The sequence below is a fragment of the Trichoplusia ni genome, chromosome 19 (genome assembly GCF_003590095.1).
Source record: "Trichoplusia ni isolate ovarian cell line Hi5 chromosome 19, tn1, whole genome shotgun sequence".
Lineage (NCBI taxonomy): Eukaryota > Metazoa > Arthropoda > Insecta > Lepidoptera > Noctuidae > Trichoplusia > Trichoplusia ni.
In genome coordinates this window covers 2,108,778-2,128,948 of record NC_039496.1, presented here as the reverse complement: position 1 = coordinate 2,128,948, position 20,171 = coordinate 2,108,778, and the positions used below count along the sequence as shown (strand labels likewise).

The following is a 20,171-nucleotide window of genomic DNA, read 5'->3' as shown; positions in this document are numbered from 1 at the left end:
ACAATATACATACATTTCCTTAAAACTATTACAAAATTTATAAAATATAATAATAAAATCTAAAATTTAATAATCTGAAGAAAAATACGAACAAACTAACACGACAACTTGATACCGCGCGCTGTTTTATATTTATGGAATATTCCTATCACCTGCGTGGGGCGCGCGCGCACTTTGCCGTGCGCCGGCGCCGCCGCCAGTGCCGCTCGATCAGCTGTCGAGGAACGACATCTACTAGTGCTCTGTACGGCACCCTGCCGCGTACGCCCTCGTATTAATTCTCACACTGTACTGATTTTGCTAGTGGCTCATATTCACCTTGCACCCTATCAAGGCTTAAAATTATTAATAAATATTAGAATACTTGAATATACAAGTGATTTAGTGTTAGTTCGTCCCGTACTGGGTAAGTTGTACAATTTATTATAATTATGGGTTGTCTTCAATAATGTGTGTCGCCACCGCCGCTTAAGAAAACGCTATTTGTTTTCAACTCATTGTACATACTGTTCTTGTAACATTGCTCGCTTTGGTCCGCTTATAACAGCTATTTTTGGCATCACCATGATACCCACATTTGTAAAAAAAAAAAAAGGTATCAGCTGATAATGTAAACTATCGCCAACACCAGATATTTTAGACTTCTTACTTTCTTTTACTAATTCTTATTATCATTAGTGCATTTTCGCTTGCGTACTATTTTCCTTCTTGTTACCTACTGAACCTAGACTAGCCTTCTAGTAGATGCCAACCTCTTTCTGTAAGGTGGTGAAGGCTTGCAAGGGTGGCTTAACAATATAAGCTCCTAATGCTATTTTGGAACGACGGTTCCAGGGACTTCTAAGCGGTTGAAGACCTGTGCTGAAGCTGGCTGATGGAACTGCATCCTGCATTGCTCCGCTGACTGACTGTCGCCGAGGCCATCCCGACACCCCCGACTGACACCAAACAGGAGAGTGCGGTGTTCGCAACCTTCTACGTGGTCCGACCTTTGTACCGGCCTTACTCATTGCCCTCTCATTACGTATTTACCTAGGTTACTGTTAAGTTTATGCGAACATTTTAAATATAGTTTAATTTTTATTTTTACTTGCGATCGTTTCATTTTATAATCCTGAAAGATAAAAAGGAACGTGACAATGCCAAAGGAAATTCGACCTTGTGGATGAGCAAGACATCTTTTTGGTATCAAGTAACTTCAAGGTTGATTGGATCCTCATTTTGTCTTTTTTTTGTATCGATGGTTTTAAAATAAACCTGACGAGACAATTCGGTTGAAATAATCGCATTTAGAATTGTAACTAAAACATAATTTATTTGATAATCTTATGATGTAATTAATTATTTAAATTAATTAACTCTTGTTTGAATGGAGTCGTATGTCTGTAATTGGGTGTTAAAGTATTAACATCGGGTTTGAGGTCAGTGATCAATAAATGAAACTGCAGCGCGGTGACGAACTCCGGAATTTACGATTTTAATTCGAGAGTGTTCCGATTGTGGTTCGTTTGTTTTAAATATTTACATTACACCTAAACCAACATTTAGCGGTTGGTTACAATGGTCTATCTTTTCTACTTGAAACAGTAAATATTGAAAGTCAATTGTAACGTTGGAAAATATACACACACAATGGATGGGCCATGTGGTGTGATTTGATCTTCGAAGTTAAAAAGTTATGTGTTGAAATTTAGTAACATAGCCAATAGCTGGGTAAAGGAAAAAAAAACTGGTCAAAAATGGGTCGAACTCGACATATTGAGAGTTCCGTAAAATTGGCTACGGAAAAACGAGTTTTCAAAAAAACCCGGTACACATAAAATATCATGCCATACCAAGATTCGTCACGAAAATCTACCTAAGATAAAAAAACCTTGACAAAATATAAAAATATTAATATGTCGGGTCTGTGCGAGCTTATTCTATGGCAAAACCAAGAACGGGCCACGCTTCCCAGTGACCTCGGTCACGGCCAGCCCTCAAAGATAAATGCACCTATCATTAGTTATTCAACCTAAAGATATTATACCAACGGCGAGTGATTATGGACGTAATATTTCGTCGCTGATCCTGATATTTATTAGAAGAAATTTCATCATAATTTTATGAAAAAGACTAAAATTTCACTCATTTTATGAAAACAATTTATATACGGCTACAACGTGTAGCATTCGTTAGTTAATATTCAATGTTTATTAACAATCGTAGCATTTGGTACGCTACGCGACACGGTCTACGACGTAGCATGTAGTGCTTGATTTAATCAATTGTTTTTGTTTATGATAGAGTTCCGTGTTAACAAATTTGTGCTTTAAAAATCCTTACCACGAATATAGAACATAGTCAAAATAAACAAAAAAACTGGAAAATTATTTAAAGTTAAAATTTCAAATGTGTGTCTGTTACACATTTACTCCTAAGCCAGGGAACCAATATCAAAAATATAGTTCATCAATGGAAAGCTAAACTATTAGCGACAGCTGTAACATATGTATTTCTATGTAAGTACGCAGTTAATCTCCATATTCACGCAAATGGAAGTTGAACTTTAGTGAAACTGAGCGGAAGCCGCTAGTTTAGAACAGTAATTGGACAAATCTGCTTACAAAAGCGACTTAAAACTTCCTTTAACAAAAATCTGTCATAAAGACTCATAAAGAATCAGAGAAATTCGCCTAAAGATACCGTTCAGACGGTTAATAAAGTAACTCTGTATTACCTGTGTAGTAGTTTAAGACCTAAATACTGGAACATTTTTAAAGCCCTGTAATAGGAACAGTAATGTATTTACTTAAAAAGAACAAACGTTTATGTTTTCGTGATGGATTGCTTTGAATTTCCACGCAGCGAATAAATGCGCGAGACGTTGAACGGCGGTTCAGGTTTAGTCAGTGAGAGTAGAACTGACAGCTGTTCTCTCGAGGAAATAGGCGTTCATGAGTGTTACCTACACCTAATAAAGAAGGTCAATTACTGTTAGTAATATGTGGTCACAATCCTACAATGGCTCATGACTTCCGAGATACATCGGTTTGAAACACAAAATCGATGTATGTCATACTGACCTCCTCAATATTCATGTATCCCTATAAACTGGACATAAGTTGATATCTATGCCTCTTTAACCTCACAGTATTGCGTCAACATTCAGTAATGTTTGTAGGCAGGACCAATTTGCATAATATCCCACCTACCACGAAATTTGTAATTCAATTTAGCTGTTGCCCAAAAACATAGTTTATCAAGATTATGAACATTTGTCTTTCATTATAAGATGATTTGGGAGAGAAAAAATGGTTGAGTTCATAAATTTCATACCTTCCACTTCAGTGGGGGGTCTCTTGTTGTGAAATATGAACGCTGTGTACCGGCGTGCGGACGATATTGGATTTTTTGTAACAAATATGAAGACTGTGTTCAAGAATTCCCTAGAAATGTTTTATGAACTCCGGCCCGATATATTTTTAGCGTTCCATTACCAAAGGGTAAATCCGAACCCTATTACTAAGGACACGTTGTTTGTCGGTCTGTCACCGGGCTTATCATCTCATCGCATCTCATTAAATATTAAAACTAGGAGTTGAAAATTTTAAGATGATGTCGCTATAACACGGAATGTAAGTTGTCAAATTAAGGTAAAAGTTAGTGTGATAAGTTCTATGGGTGATTAGTTTTAGCAGTAAATTTGATTTTATATAGCTTATTTGTACGGAACCCTCGGTGTCGCGAGTCCCACTCGCACTTGACCGGGTTTCGATTTATTTATCAGTGGAATTCTATTTTAGTTTGTCGTGAAGACAAAAGTCTCAAGTCTAGTATCATAATGTTATCGGCAGTGGTAATAACGCTCGTTGTGGATGCTTCAGATGTGAGTGGTTGATTCTATTTATATACCTATTAACACTATGTATACAATACCTAAGTTACAAGAAAGAAATTACGTACTATCAAGGTTATTACAAACTAGCTAAGCTTTTAAGAACTGTGTCAGCTCAAAGGCACAAGGCACAAGGCAGGGCAAAATTATTGAAGAAAACAGATGGATGGAAAGAACCTAATTTAGTGGCAAGCTATGCCTACAATCTTAAATTAAAAAGTGAAAAGTGTTATAATATAAGTCACCATAGAAAACCCACCAACTTCTGAATCTAGGTGTCTTGCTCGTGTGGCTTGAATGTTTGAGAAAACCCTGCGAAACAAGAATCAAAATTCCTTATTGACTTCAAAAATGTTTTAAGTATACTTGTAGTAAACAATTCATTGTCAACATTATTTAATTAACAAATAAACCAATAAACCAAGAGACAGTAAACAGAAAACAACTTCATAAAACATTGAGATGCGATTTATGAAGTGTCAGGGTAATAGCTAATTTCCCCGTTAAAAACCTCCCTACGGGCAAGTTTACAGAGCCTTCGCCAAACAAAGACATCTGGCAAGCATATACTTATAGTTGAACGAGCGTGACGTCACGACAACAAGGGTCCTTACACCTCTACCACTTAATGAACCCGTTGCAATTAACCGGTTAACCTAACCCCTAGGTATGTACCAGCCTTTATTAAAATGACCCATTCGAAAATATGGAACAAACACCGTTACAACAAAAATTTTAACATGTATGAAGTCGTTGAGATTAATAAGTTTAAAGTTTTATGCAAATTTTAAGGTAAATAAAAGAGTACTTTTTTATCTATTCCTAGGTATACGATTCTTAAAAGAAAAAATCACCCAGGCCAAATGTTTGTGAAAAGAGTACGATCATTTGTTTTGTATCTGAGTGCTAACTATCTTAAAGAAATATTTTATCTTGTGAAATATATAAGCATATGTTGTCTAGTCATACAACAAGCTTTGCTTAGTTTGAGGCTAGATAGCGTTGTGTGAAAGTTGTGAAATATTATAACAGATACATCCGAAATTATATAAAAGGAACAAAACGAAGACAAGATCCCATCAAATTAACCCTGCATTACAAAATCTGATCACTACAAAGAAAAAAGTTCTCTAACAAGGCCATAAAATTCGTTCGAGAGCTACAAGTGTATTCCAAAGGAAACACGAAACCATCGTCAACGAAGATTAAGTTGTCTTAAACTGCGAACAATTACGTGAGTAAAACACGGTGGCCCTTATCTTAACGTTCTTGTAGTGAGAGCCTACCACCTATAAAAGTAAATGTGTTGCGGTTGTGGAAGCGTGACAGCATGATGCAAGCTGTAGAGCGCTCTCTCTCTCACACAACTATAATAATATTACTATAAGATATGGTGGTAGGTCGTCTGACCATTACAGGAGCAAGGTCGATAGATGTCGTCGGTAAGGAAACAGACATTGTTACGATTCATTTGTGGTTTCATGGGAAATTAGTAGTGCGATAATTTAGTATTTTTTTAACTTTTAGTACAAAATAAAACTAGTACACAGGGATACATCTCAAACCTAGCATTTGCTTGTTGAATAGTCCGAGGCTTACGACGATAAGTCTTCTCATTTGTACTATTTTAGACACTATAAAGTCACACATATTAGCTGATTATTCCCCATCAAAAAATAAAAATTAATTATAACTGAATAATGTAATCACTCTTCGAGTTAATCCGACCAAAATAGATGTTTTATTGCCGACATTACACTATTACTATTGGTACCTAGGTACTCCAGATTATTTTTTTAAGCTTACTTATTAAATATACAAATACATAATTTTGAGGTTTGGAGCGGCATTGATGAGTTTTTCGGGCACAATCAAACCAGTGCACCCCAATGTTTAAAATACATGGAACGACACTCTTTAAAACACGTAGTAATGCTAGTTAGCTAGTTACTTTTATGGTATTCGTCAATATTCATAAAAAAGTTTTATGCAAATATTTTGGTGTGTAATTGGAGTAATTTATTCATTTTTTTTTGATACGGTGTATGTTCTTACAAACCATGTTCCTGTTTTAACATTAAAGGTGGGTTGTTACGATCCAGACGATGAGAAATAACTTGTTCCACTCTTGTTTATTTCCTATTTCATTACGGCTACCAAATGGTCCTAAAAGTACCGTTCAAAGCAAATACACTACACACATACAGCCTGATAAATATAGTTTACGTAACTAAATGAAGGGGTTAAAAATCAGCCGGACCCGGCTTGCTGGCAAGTATATTTTTATTCTTCCAATTTGGGCTTTTACACACGAGCCAAACGATGAATAATTCAACGGTGTTGCATGTTTCAAGCAGGGAAAAAGTTTTTTAATACGAGCATCCGTTCGCGGCCCGTGTCAAACTTTCATAATGTGGACCAAATGATGTTAATTAATAAGCGACTTAGCATGAAGCTGTGTAATCCCACCCAGCTGCGAATATTCTACAATAATAAAATATTTTGTGTAACAGCTCGACTATTTCTTGGACTAATTTGTAAATGTAATTGAGGTAGCGGTGTAAGAATTTTGATTAAAATAAATTGCTTAGTGAGCTGTTTGCAAGATGAATGAGCTGTTTCGTGGTTGTCCACAGTATAATAAATAAGTACGAATAATAGATGTGTTAATTTTAGTTAAACAACAAAATAGAAAATTACAAAGGTTACCTGCCTAAAAATATATTTATGAATGTCCGTATATATACTACACTTCTTTTTGTTCTCTTATTTTAAATATAGCGCAGACTGCGATATTTGAAATGTCATCTTCACTAAGAAGGTACCCACTGCTAGTTGCTACACAATCATCAATCTGAATCCATCAATCAATTAACAATTTACATTTTATGTAGAAACCTATAATTAACTCTAAACCATACCATTCTCTAACCCAAAAAAAAAACACGCCATAATCTCACACATAAGACTACCAAACATATATTATCTATACAGATCTACAGATAAACACATAATCACCTCGTAGGTATCTCAAACGATTTACGAACGCCCGTTAATACACCTCCCTTTTACGTGCTATTTTATTTTTGGCAGCAAAAAATGTTGAGCGCTCAATATCAAAGACTAAAAGCCTCGTCGACATTAAGTGATGTGGTGTTAATTACCGAGAAGCCTCCTTGTCTCGTTGACATAAAAAAATATCTGAGAAAACATTTTGAACTTCAGCCATATAGAAAATCGCTTGTCATGAGTCGGCGAGGTCAATTGGTATTATTCTATTTGCAGTTCCTTTCCTTGTGTACGTTTTAAGCTGGTTTTTGGTATGTAATGAGAAAAATCAGCTGTCTGTGTGTCCGTCTGTCACCAGCCAGGGTTTTACTTTGTTATAGGCACATGATTTTGATGGTGCGTAATTCGACGCAGGGATATTTCGGATTCGTATTTGGATTCGAACCAACGACTTTGATTCCATCATTAGACTTGCTGTACCGTACGTACATACATTCCTTTTGGGCTCAAATGTTTATAATGTGCACAATAAGACTGAGGCACATATATACGAGATAAAAATACCCTAGTTTAAGAATAGGCAAACAGACTGGCAGACATTCAAACTTATAACACCCCTTTTTGCGCCAGGGGTTATAAATTTATACATATAAATGTCTGTCAAATTATAGCGACGTTAAATGTATCTTTAGAACTCTTGAATAAAATAACTATACACATTTTATGAATCATCAAAATGTGATAACAAAGCTTTTACAGCAAGTTTATTAACTGTAACCTCTTTTTTGTTAACCCTGAAAAGATGTAAAAGATTTCATTTAAAAACCGCTACTAAAATTAATAGACTTATAGCTCTTTTTAACGGGGTGTCTAGACATAATGAACATAAGAATATAAGTACTCTGAATACTTCTAAACTGTATTTACGTCTACTAAAATATTTGTAATGTTACCTTAAATACTGTGTGATTATTATATGGAACTAAAGGGTTATAAAAAAGTTAAAAAAAGCTGCTTCTTTAGTTTGGATACACCAACTGTTTGATTAGAATAATACTGACATTGATGAATGAATACTGACTTTTTTAGTTCCATACCTTAAGAGTACAAAAAGAGTCCCTGTTACTTAGGGTCCGTTGTCTGTCCGTCCGTCTGTCTGTCACCGGGCTTACGCCTTAAGAACCATAATAGATAGTTCATATTTTCACAATCCGCGTTGTGAAAGTTGAACTTGATCCATTTTTCGTGGTCCGATTGTGTTGAAATTTTAACAGCATATGTTATTGAATGACAAAGCAAATGTCAAGACTAAGAGGTAGGTAGTTTTTGTTGCACTGTAGAGCAAAACTCCTGCCAACTCTTTCTATCCAGTACTAAGATGGACCAAAATGACAGACTATCTTCATAAACGACTAAATGTTGTCAGTCGTCAGTTCAAACAGGTCCAAATATATGTAATATAGTACAGTATGTTATGAAACAGCTGCAGGCTAGTGAATAGCCATTGCCAGTCAATAATCCTTGCCTGACAGACGTGCCACCTACATTTGTAGGTATATAATACTATATAACACAACACATATATCACACTGTCACAAAACGGATATTCGAGGCAGAGGTCTATATATCAATCGCCTTAAACATGTAATTGAATATTACAAATGTATTTTGCAAACCAAATATAACGTCGATTGGATAGAAACCACAGAGGGTGTCCATTTCCGAAATCCGCAGTGAGGCAATAAAGTGGTAGGCAATAAATAACTGATACAACCCCGAAGCCTGGAAGTGGTCGCTGCAGTTTGCCGTGCGATGCTTTATACATTGTAACTGTTTGCTGACCATTGAAAACGGTTTTCTTTTTTGGGGTTCTGTTTGTCTGCCCGTCCGTTTGTCACTCGGGTGTATCTCATAAACCGTTTCAGTTAACTAATTTTTATTGCTGTATGTCTGTTGCTATTCTAGAAAAAACAAATATTAATCAGCTGATAATTTAAGATCAGCGATGTGCACCTAAAGGTTGGATAGGAGTAATTTTTTTGTAAATTGTTTGCAATCCCACTCCTACCTTCTTGACCGGTTTTTTTTCTATCGTTAGTGTCGATAATCTGTTTTTTAATATTTTCATGCTCATGTTATCGAATTGTCTTTTGATTTTGTAAGGTCGCGTGGTGAAACTGCCAACAATTCCCACTGCGGTTCGATCATTGCTTAAGACATATTTGTTCAACAAATATTTACTTCATGTGTCTGCAAATCCCTTTGAGGTATAAGCTGATCGATGTAAAGACATCGAAACGAAAAAGTTCAAATATATGTAAACGAATTTACAGACACACTAAACTAAGAAATTTTAAAATAAATAGTTGTTTGAAAAAGGCAAACTAAAAAACCTCAAACTCCGGAGCGTTGCATTAAAATAAATTCAGAAGTTTCCTTCTTTACATGACTCATGATGTGAAAGCAAATTTGCTTTCAAAATTCAACAAGTTTAAAAACTATTTTGCTTTTTATAACGCTACCCTGTTGGTATTTTTATAAGTTATTTTTACTAAGGAAATTAAGGGGCAAAGTGGAGCTGCAGCAACCATATTTTTAAATTTTGAGTTACAATTAACATTTGCATATATAATCTTGTTTTAACATTAGAACTTGAGTTATGATGGTTAATTGTTTTCTAGAACACCGAGATTTATAAGATAAAATAGACAAGCAGTTTCGCTCACCATAAAGGCCTATATACTCGTACATCATCTACTCAAAGGCAATGACATAATTGAAGTATACTTCCATAACTAATGATTAACTCTTAGGTCTTTGGATATACCTAAAACAAGAAAATATCAACCTTACAGTTCCAGTATAAAATCAGATCTTTGTCTAGTATTAGTGCAATGACATATGCTGTCAAAATTTCAGCGCAATCTTACATAGGAGAGTGAATAAAATTTAACTTGTAAGATTTTGATTACAGATAGACACAACGGGACAGAAACGATTATTATTCCTATACATAGAAGAATAGAGTAATACAATCATTAAAGAAACGGTGAGCATTCTATAGATAAGCGGACGTCGATTTTGTTTTTCAGACTGAAATTATTTTCGTATTTTTTGTACAGGACCTCGTTTTCTTTTTTAAATATTTTTGGTATTGTCTAAAGAACTGAACTCATTCTTTGATGGATGGCCAGGGCATGAAGTCGTGAGAGGCAGTTTAAGATGAAGTATTGTGTAAGACTGAACACTGTTATCTTCATAATTCTTTGCGAAGCCTGGCTTGGAGCCAGCGGACAACGGAATCTGAGAAATAAGACAAATTTGGGACATGTTTTCTTTTAGAAAGGTTTATTTATTGTGACTTTTAAAACAAAAGCCTGCATATTGGCTGAATTTGTGGTTTCATTTTTGTGACAAAAAGTCACAATTTCCGATGCCATAGCATTCGGAATTCCTTGATAGTATTCTTTCGAAGTCATTCATTCTTTATCATCATTTTTCATCTCATCACATTTTAAGCTAATAAAAACAAGCATACTTATAACAATCCTCTTTCCTATTACAGTCTATTTGTTCAAGGCGTATCAAACTATTATTGTTCCTTTCCTCGCAATGCTATCGATACACCCCATTTTACTTGAAAATTACCTTCTAAAATGGGTGTGCAACAGGCGTGAAAGTGTACTAAAAATGCATTAGTCTAAGCGGAATTCGAATCAAGCATGAATTATGGATGCATTTGATTTCAATGTTTATGTGTCACTGCTCACGAACGTTTGCCTTCGTAAATGTTTGTTTTGAATGCCGATGTTTGTGCGTATCTGTAGTGTGTAGCGTCCAGTCATCTAGAATGTTGGGAACTGTAGCTGAGTTCTACGCAAGCACTTATCAGAAACTGGTGTTTAGTTTCTCCTTTGGGTTACAGAAATCTGTTTATATTGAGTTTAGTTCATCCTTATGTAAAATACGTTTGTTTGTGCTACTTAATATTTTCATGTTCAAAATATGTTTGAAAAATAAACATGTACTCGTCTACCATAAGACGTTACATGATACAATAGACAAAGCGGTATAGGTTAGGTAAAGCGAATGTCAGAAGTAGCAGGTTCGATTCAAGTGTGAGGATTTTTTTTACATTGCATTATTCGTATTTCATTGAACATGTTTTATTATTTAGCGCTAGCCTATAGAATAATAAAAAAAGACCAAAAATAATGGTCTCAAAAATATTTGACTACTAAACTAAACAAAACTTTTACATTGAACTTAGGTAAAGTAATTTAACTTAACAACAGCGTTATTTGCTGAACGAGTATGTTTTCCTCGTAGTCTAATAAAGCATTTATTATAGCCTTTTAAGTTTCCAACTCGATGTTAATACGAACTATTAGAAAAAAGTTCTTAAATAATCACTTTAACTAAGGCTGGTACAGAAGATTAACGAAGCGTTCTCGTGTTAAGCATGTGACTTTATTCGTGTTTAAAATTATTAAAGAAAAAACTTTATTATATTTCACACTAAGGTTTTAATTAATTGGCGTTAGGTTTTGATATTAAGGAGAAATAGGATTATATATTGCCCTGTGTGTGTAAATTTTATTTTCTAATACTTGAATGTTCTTTAAGACACAGAACAAATTGTGACCCAAAAAACCTCAATGTAATAAAACTAAGACAAAGTCCTACTTATCTGAATTAAAAATCGTTTATCCGACAAGAATTTGCCATGAATTCAAAATGGAAAAAAAGTATTTGGAAATGACAATATGTGTTGTGTTACTACTTTGAGGAAAAAATAAAACTTTTTTTTGTATATAAATATGTTTACTTTACTTTTTTACGGTGAAGATGCCGCCGATTCCTCACCATTCCCTTCTTATATCCTTGAACACTGTACAAATTAGCCCATTATAAGTTTTTAATTTCACACTTAACTGCTATTACCCTAATACCACAAGTCGTGTGTGATTAATGTTATCCAGGTCCCAGTACCGAGTTAGTTCAAACGTAATATTCTGATGAACATATTTCATTTACAATTTATCGCGGCTCTGGTTAATACATGCTTAAATTTAAATTAATTGGGAATGTTGTTGAATTAACCGAACGTGATATATTGATCCACTAACTCAGTTGTATTCAATGTGAAACGGACTAAAGTAATTATGCTGGATGTATTGAGTGTGCTGTTTATAATTTTAATATGAACTGATTATAATTTTGCCACGTGATTTTCGGGTTTATAGAGCGACTTTTGAACGGTACACAAATACTAAGACTAATTAAATTGTACGGTTTCTGAGTGGCGTGTGAGTTGGTCGAAAAACGATTTTCGTTTTCGTATGCGAAAGGACTAACTACGGAGACTAATACACACTTATAACGGACTTTAATTTATACACATCTAGTCAAAATTCTTGATATTTACAAAGGACTTAACATTATATTAGTAAAGTACAAAGTGCATTTATTCTCACTTTGTGTACGTAAGGTTGGCATTGAATCACGATGAAGTGTTTGTAACGTACTAAAAATAAACGAATACAATAAATCGACAGCATACGAAATTCAACCCTAGAAAACCGCTGAAGAAAAGGGACCGAGATGAAAAACTATAACATCCTCAAAACATTGTGTAAACGGGTATTCTTAATCGGCTCCGGGAATTTTTGGTACAAAGAAAACGAGATTGGGGACGACCGTCGGCTGGTTTATAGGGCATACACTGCCCTGCTGTTTTTCATATACGGTTTCATGACAGTACTGGAACTTATGGCCGCCGTGATTGGCGACTTTCCCGAAGAGGAGAAACGTGACTCAGTCAGCTTAGCCGTCAGCCACACAATAGTTATGATAAAAATATTTTCGGTTATTGCTAACAAATCGCTGATAAAAACCCTGAATCATAAAATGGTGACAGTTTGCGAGAGTTACGAAGATAGCGCGTTGATGGCGGAGAAATATAAGATCATCAAAATAAACGTTGTGGCTTTCATTGCAATGGTTTATGGGTCCGTGGCGTGCTTCGTATTTGAAGGGTTAAGGAAAGTGTTTACTGGTTGGTTTGCATTTCATTTTACTAATAAAAATTAAGGAATGCTCGAACTTTGATCGTTATTTTGAATAGCGTATTCTTAGACTTGTTCTTTATGAGTCGTTGTAGCCTATTTCCAACAACCTGGTAAATTCTTATCGCGATAAAAAAATCTTTAAAACACCTTTAATATAAGTAAAGTACCTATATAGTCTAAGTTGATTTTAGATAATATGTGTTTATTACTTTTTCATTACGTTTTATAGTTATTATGTATCGTTAAGATTTTCCAAGATATCCTTAGAATCTATTTTGCTTATATCAAGATTACTACGCTTTTAAGTTTTGGTTTATAAATATAAAATTATTATAAGATCGTTATATAAAATTCGTATTTATAAAATTATTATTATTTACAATAAATAGAGATGGCAAAATTTCATAGCATCCCAGTATTGTAATTATTTTATATTTTGATTGTAATAACTTTGATTATAGGAGCTCACTTCGTGACAGTCGTGACGTACTATCCGGTGTTTGAGGACGACTCAGCGTTAGCCACCGCTATCCGCATCGGAACCACTCTCATCCTATGCATCATGATGGTCACTATGATAATAACAGTCGACGCCTTCACAATGATAACCCTCATCATGTACAAATACAAGTTCATCACTTTAAAGCAGTACTTCGAGAACTTAAGAGAGGACTTTTTTAAATTGCTCGACGCAGGACACACTGAAATGGCCACAGAAAGGCTGGCTAATGGACTCGTCGAGGGAATAGAAATGCACAAAACCCTTTTGAAGTACGTTACTATAGAATTTTCACTTCTTTTTTAACAGACACACGTATAACACGGGTAGAAGAATTTATTTCGGATAATCATTCACTTCAATGGATACGTTGAATTGTAATCAAGGCAGACTCGAACACTTACAAATAAATGTTTTAGAACTTGAATACGCAATCAGTCCTGGAGGAATCCAACATTCATCAAGGTCGATCGAATGTCAATCGGAGCATAATTCTTTTTATCTCATCAGGTTATCGACAGACATCGACAAAGCGTTCGGCACCGTGATGGCGCTACAAGTTTGTCAAAGCTCGGGCTCGGCCGTTTCTCTCTTGCTTCAAATTGCCGTAAGTAATCGAATTGTTACGCCCCCAGTACGTTCGGGAGTTTGGGAATTTTGAAAAAGTGCGTATTATTTGTCTTGATTACGCATTCATCGTATTACACCCGCTGAATCTCTGTTTGCGCGATACCGTAGCTATGTATTTGCCGGGAATAGTCGTGATTTCATTGAGTGCGCCGATGTTCGTGTTCTTTATCCTGCTTTTGTTTCTTACGGTTATTTATTGCCGATATATTTTTACATTTTCGAGGACATTGGGTGAAGCTATAAAGAAAACTTGTTTAGGTATAATGTGGACAGAAATAAGGCAAACATTTAATACTTAAGCATTGTGTAATATGTTTTTATACAGTTCCTTTTGCAATAATTACTAAGTAACTTGAACGTGTGTAATATTTATGTGCGAGCTCAAAGGATAGCTTATAGGCTTATAAGTAACTGGTTAATCCCTGACACGTGCTTAGTTTTGGGACATCTAAATCACTCAAGTGTATCTCAACTGAATATATATTTTTCTATTTAGTTGTTTATAGATAACTTGTAGATATAGAGGAAAGCTGAAGATAAAACTCAGTGGCGTGATATGGGAGAGGGATATGCCCAGCAGTGGACTAAGACCATGATGATGATAGAAGTCTTTTTAATGACAATAAATAGTATATCTCTGATGGTTACAATGCAACTGATAAATGGAGACCAACTCTTAGTTTAATAGAATTATAATTCTTATTCGTATTGAAATACAAAATAGAATATCATTTAACATTTCTATGAAATGAGATAAGATTATTGTTATTTGCAACAGGATATTTTCCTTGTATGTACGCTGTGTTAAGTATGTAAATTAAAATATATTTTAAATTTTTCAGCTTTCAGACTTAACGTTTGTCGCAAGCATGAAGATAGTATTCTTCGTAATCGCATTGTTCTTCTTACTTGCACTGTTTCTATGCAACGCCGGGGAAATAACGTATCAGGTATTTTTATATGATACTAGCTGTTGCCCGCGACTTCGTCCGCGTGGTTAGAAGATATAAGTTATGATTTATATGTGCCCTGCTTTTTCCAGATTTTCCATTGTATCTTCGCTCCTATTGGTCGCAGCGTGATGGTATATAGCCTAAAACCTTCAACACAAAAATATTTTTTCAATTTGAACCAGTAGTTCCTGAGATTAGCGCGCCCAAACAAACAAACAAACTCTTCAGCTTTATATATTAAGTATAGAGTATAGATTTGTTAGATGTATTCGATATTTCCGTATAAGGAAAATGTAGTTCTACAATGTGTCAACAAACTATTGAGTTGAGTACGGATGTTATTATAGTTCGTGGCATCTTGCGTGAAAACAAAGCAAATATTTTGTAGCTAAGAATAACTTTCAAATTGACGTATTTTTACGAACGAGTAGGTTATATTGGGTTCTGATTCGTGGTCTATATATAAGACTAGCTGCTACCCGCGACTTCGTTCCCGTGGGTAGAAGATATAAGTTATGATTTATACCTGCCCTGGTTTTTTCCCATTTTCCATTGTACCTATCTTCGCTAATATTAGTCGCAGCGTGATGGTTTATAGCGATAGCGATGAATGGTCTATTCAACACAAAAATAATTTTTCAATTTGGCCCAGTAGTACCTGAGATTAGCGCGTTCAAACAAACAAACAAACTGCTCAGCTTTATATATTAGTATAGATTATAGAAGTATAGATTGGAATTTCTATTATGAAGTATTGTTATATCGATATATTTTTGTAATATTGAGAGGCTACCACAACCTATTAAAGTAACTGTATGGATAGCCTAGGGGTTGAGGTCATCACGCTAAACCAATCCTGCGAAGGACAAGCGTTCGTGTCATCCAATATTACTTATGCATGTCACTTGTTTTTTTTTTAATAAGACTTGCACTAGAGATATCAAGAATCTTTGAGCAGTATCGTGCGGCACTACCACGCTCGCTTCCTCTACTGTTATGGAAGGTTTTCGTGAAATTTATTACTCAAACATGCCGAATTAAATTTGTATTCTCAAATATAAAAAAAAATCAATGTAGTTTGAAGAAGTTTTCTCTGTTTCTAAGGTATTGTGCTTGCATAGTTCCATAGTTATAATATCAGCGAATATTTCTGTATTCGACCTCATACAAATTCTACCTACAAACTTCACTAATGATGATGACATTATTCGTAATGATCGCAAACCAATAATATAGCTCGTACATCAAGATTGGCGACACTAAACTCAATTTGATACAAACAATATAATTTTGGAAGAAATATGTAACATTACGAGCAAATGCGACAGCCGCTAACATTCACAGAAATGTCTGTGGAGTCAGATATAAAAATAACTTACGACATCAAAAGACTACCGCCACATCTTAAAGTCATGTTTGTGCAGTTGTGGGAAAGAGATAGCGCTATACACGGTGTAGAGCGGTGTCTCTTTTCCACAGCTACAATGATATAACTTTGAGAGGTAGCGGTAGGCCTTAAGGTCAGATCCGTGGCCATCAACATAAATCACAAGTTCTGTACCTACGCCCTTGTTATTTATTTTTACCGCGTAAAAAATGAGGTTTTATGTTTTCAGGGTGTGTCTGTATTGTTTGTTTGGTGTAGATTCAAACTGAGGTTATCCACTATCGTACTAGACTGCATACATTCTAATTGCTAACATTCTAATTGTAATTAGAATGTTGATGTTTTGTAGTGCATACGAAATTATTTTATTCGAAAAAACATTCAATTGTTTTTGGTATAAAGACCCAAAAATGTTAAAAGGAAGGTTTCATAAAAATCACGTTGATAAATAAGTACTCTAAAAAAGAGTTTACATTCACTTTAAATTACGAAACCACGTGATGAATAATGCTTGTTTTTGTACCACCTTAACCCTACAGCGGGACAGTCACGGGCTGATATAATTTATTTCATTATAACGTTCATTTGGTACAAACAGTATTTTTTCGTCGACGTTATACACTGCTCGCTACGTTCGCGTGAGAGATTTAATTTTTTACCCAGTGTCATTTGGGGTATCAAGTGGCCTCTCGGCTTGATTTATAGCGGTATGGTACATTGTAAATATTCAGACTCGCCGAATCTCTTATATAGGTACTGTGGTTTTATTGCCATTTTGGAAGTGGGTGACAGGGAAACTTTATTTATTGTAACAATGTTATAGTCGACAGCTTTATATTTCGCACTTTTTTATTATGAGCGGATAGTATTTTTGTGGAACATTCTGTAAGATAGTCAAGGTCAGAAAATATATTAATACGCGATGGTATTTTATTAATGAGAGGATAAGAAATAGAGTGATAACCAGTCTGTCTTGGGTGAGGCGTGTTCTGTAACTGGGTTAAGGAGATCAAAGAAGCAGTTACACAGTCACAAAACATTGGAACTTACCTGCATTTGCTTAGACTGGCAGCCGATCCCAACACAGTTGGCAAAAGGCTACAATGATGATGATGGGGAAAAGATGATGATTCCTAGATATAGATAGAGTTGATTGTATATCAAAACATTTTACAGACATTCATGGTGCCTTCTTCTTGTGACTTTATCCAAGATTTGAATTGAACAATATTACAGCCACAGTTACATAACCATCTCACGTTTACAGGCTTCTCAAGTATCGGAGGCGATATTTTACTGTGGCTGGCAGTCGTGCCCGCCGCGGACGAAGTCTGCACCGCGCCGCAACATCCGACAACTGGTCGTACTGGCTATCTTGCAGTCACAGCGACCTTTAGTCATGAAGGCTTTCAAGATGCTGGAGCTTACTTACGGGACCTTTATATTGGTAAGATATAAGATTATGTTATTTATAAGTCACGATTAAGAACCTCGGGCTTAAAGTTCAAGATTGAAATTTCGATTACTGTAGGCAAGTCACTGAACTGATAGAATCTCTTCCAGATATTTCATTTTTGAGCTACGGCATTCTCTTAAATGTACAGAACGGAATATAGATGGGTTTTATTTTAATTTCATAAGCAATGCATACTTTTCATTTGTGATTACTTTAAGCTTATTTTCCTACAAAAATTGCCGTCTGCCCAAGAAATCTCTGCTAGCTAGAAACCGTCCGTAAAGTTTGTATGGCCACTAAAATGCTCAGAAGTAGGTTTATAAAAAGTTATGAGTTGAGATTATGTCGTTACATCACGTTAGTGATTAATCTCACGACAATGTAATCGTAGTAAAGGAATGAAAATGTTAAGGGCCGGGTCTATTCCGGAAAGGCTATAATTATAGAGTTAAGAAGAGGTGGAGGGTCTGCTATTGCCAGAACACTAGAAATACACATAAGCAGTGAGATAGTGAGCTTTAAGAATGTGTGTGCGTTAGTCTTGGAAGCCAACTAGTTTGGCTAACTAGGTTGAACTTGAACGAGGCCACATTGTGGAATTAAAACATTGTGCCGCGAGGGTTTCACAAACACACACAACATGTGACGTGGTGACCGATACCACTCGGCTATCCTTGCACTCTCTTACATGTCTCGAAGACAATTAAGGTTGGTTCGAAACGTTTCTCTGTCTCATCCACAAACCAGAAAATCCGCAAAGGGCTTCCGATGGGCAAAAAGGCCGCGAGTGGAGTTGTATTTTCGTTCCATACTCGCATCCCACTCGACTCTACCAAATGCATTTTTAATTAAATAAAATTGCTTAATGTATAAATGGACTAAAATATCAATAGCAAATCTGCATGACACATTATACCAGCAATGGGCGGACCCTGATTATGATAATTTCAATATTCAGTGAATAGCCTAATTGTGTGTGAAGCAATATGAATGCTGTTTACAGGATATACATACGGTCATTATAAATATAGATACCTAGATGATTTTGCTAAATATGTACGGTATGGCCTCTTTGTATCGTATTTATCTCATTATATTCAATAATATAAATGTGAATGTTTGTAATGAAAGGGGAAGATAGGTTGGACTAAAATGACAGAAAAAACCTCAGCAGTTTGTTAACGGTGAATTCTTATTTGCAAGAGTGGATAGATAAGTCTTACCATTACGCAACAAATACTTCACGATGATACGCGACATTTGTTTTTTAGGTAATAGTTTCGGACTCCCGACTAGTTTCGGACCCAACCGCAGTCTTTAATCGAGAACTCACGGAGAGTGGTCGTGCGTCGAACTGTTCAAATAATTATAAATCTTCCTCATAAAGATTATTATAATTATACACATTTATTGTTTAATCAGAAACGCCCCAGGGAACTTAACTACGTGATTAAGCCGGACGCTATTAGCCCTCAAATAAAACTTAATATAACCCATTTTAATTAAATACTTATTTCTGTCACAACGACGGGCAGACTTAAAGGTTTAAAGTGGAATACATAGCTGCGTTTTGAGTCATTTCAATTTATGTTAAATGCAGAAGTGAATTTCTTCGACCGTTTTCAACCACAGCCTCAATATTTTCATTCCAACACACCAATTGGGTATAAAAAGGTTTTAATTGATAATCGCATTAAGCCTTTAAATTCCAAAAGCACATGATGTTTATTGAAATTCGTAAAACGTACATACCTATGTTAATTTGATTTATTATTTCTGGTCGTTGGATAATTATTTTATTTTAATTAATTGCTTATCGTTTCAGGTGGTGCGCGGGACGTACTCTGTTTTCGCTTTGTTTTATGCACAAAACAACCAGTAACCAATAACTCACGTAGACTCATCATTTTGAAAATGTATTTTCAATCTGTGAATGTTGAATGTAGAGAAGAAAATATTTCACACACATCGTTTTTATTAATACACGAATTCATGTTGGCGTAATTAATTATAATAATTTATAAAAGCCTTCCAACCAGATGACATTTCTACAATCGTTAACCTTAATAATTAACGCTGGAATGTATGAAACTGACATTTCGTTTCGATAAGTCACGTGATTTCGACCAAGCATCTCTTTACACTTGGGTATTTTCTTGGCGATAACGATTGTGAAAATGTCACTTGGCTAAACCTTATTCGTGTATTGAGATAGCGTACCGCAAATAAGTTAACTCAAATAGAAGAACATCGGAACTGCGGAGTACCAACTAGTGGTCTGACATGTTT

General features: G+C 35.2%; 1 protein-coding gene and 1 long non-coding RNA gene across 2 annotated transcripts; both read left to right on the top strand.

Moving 5' to 3' along the window:
* Positions 1-33: 33 nt before the first annotated feature.
* Positions 34-1,089, top strand: LOC113503352. Its single transcript, XR_003401445.1, has 2 exons — positions 34-406; positions 835-1,089. It is a non-coding gene; the product is annotated as an uncharacterized LOC113503352 (long non-coding RNA).
* An 11,365-nt stretch (positions 1,090-12,454) lies between these two features.
* Positions 12,455-19,803, top strand: LOC113503351. Its single transcript, XM_026885240.1, has 6 exons — positions 12,455-12,944; positions 13,419-13,728; positions 13,967-14,063; positions 14,929-15,036; positions 17,694-17,873; positions 19,708-19,803. Exons 1-6 carry the CDS (start codon positions 12,491-12,493, stop codon positions 19,762-19,764), a joined length of 1,206 nt encoding a protein of 401 aa, XP_026741041.1. The 5' UTR covers positions 12,455-12,490; the 3' UTR covers positions 19,765-19,803.
* Positions 19,804-20,171: the final 368 nt, after the last annotated feature.

Coding starts and splice junctions, on each gene's coding strand:
- LOC113503351 (XM_026885240.1), top strand. CDS start 12,491: ATGAAAAACTATAACATCCTCAAAACATTGTGTAAACGGGTATTCTTA. Junction 15,037..17,693: donor CCGGGGAAATAACGTATCAG/GTATTTTTATAT, acceptor TCACGTTTACAG/GCTTCTCAAGTATCGGAGGC. Junction 17,874..19,707: donor CTTACGGGACCTTTATATTG/GTAAGATATAAG, acceptor TTATCGTTTCAG/GTGGTGCGCGGGACGTACTC.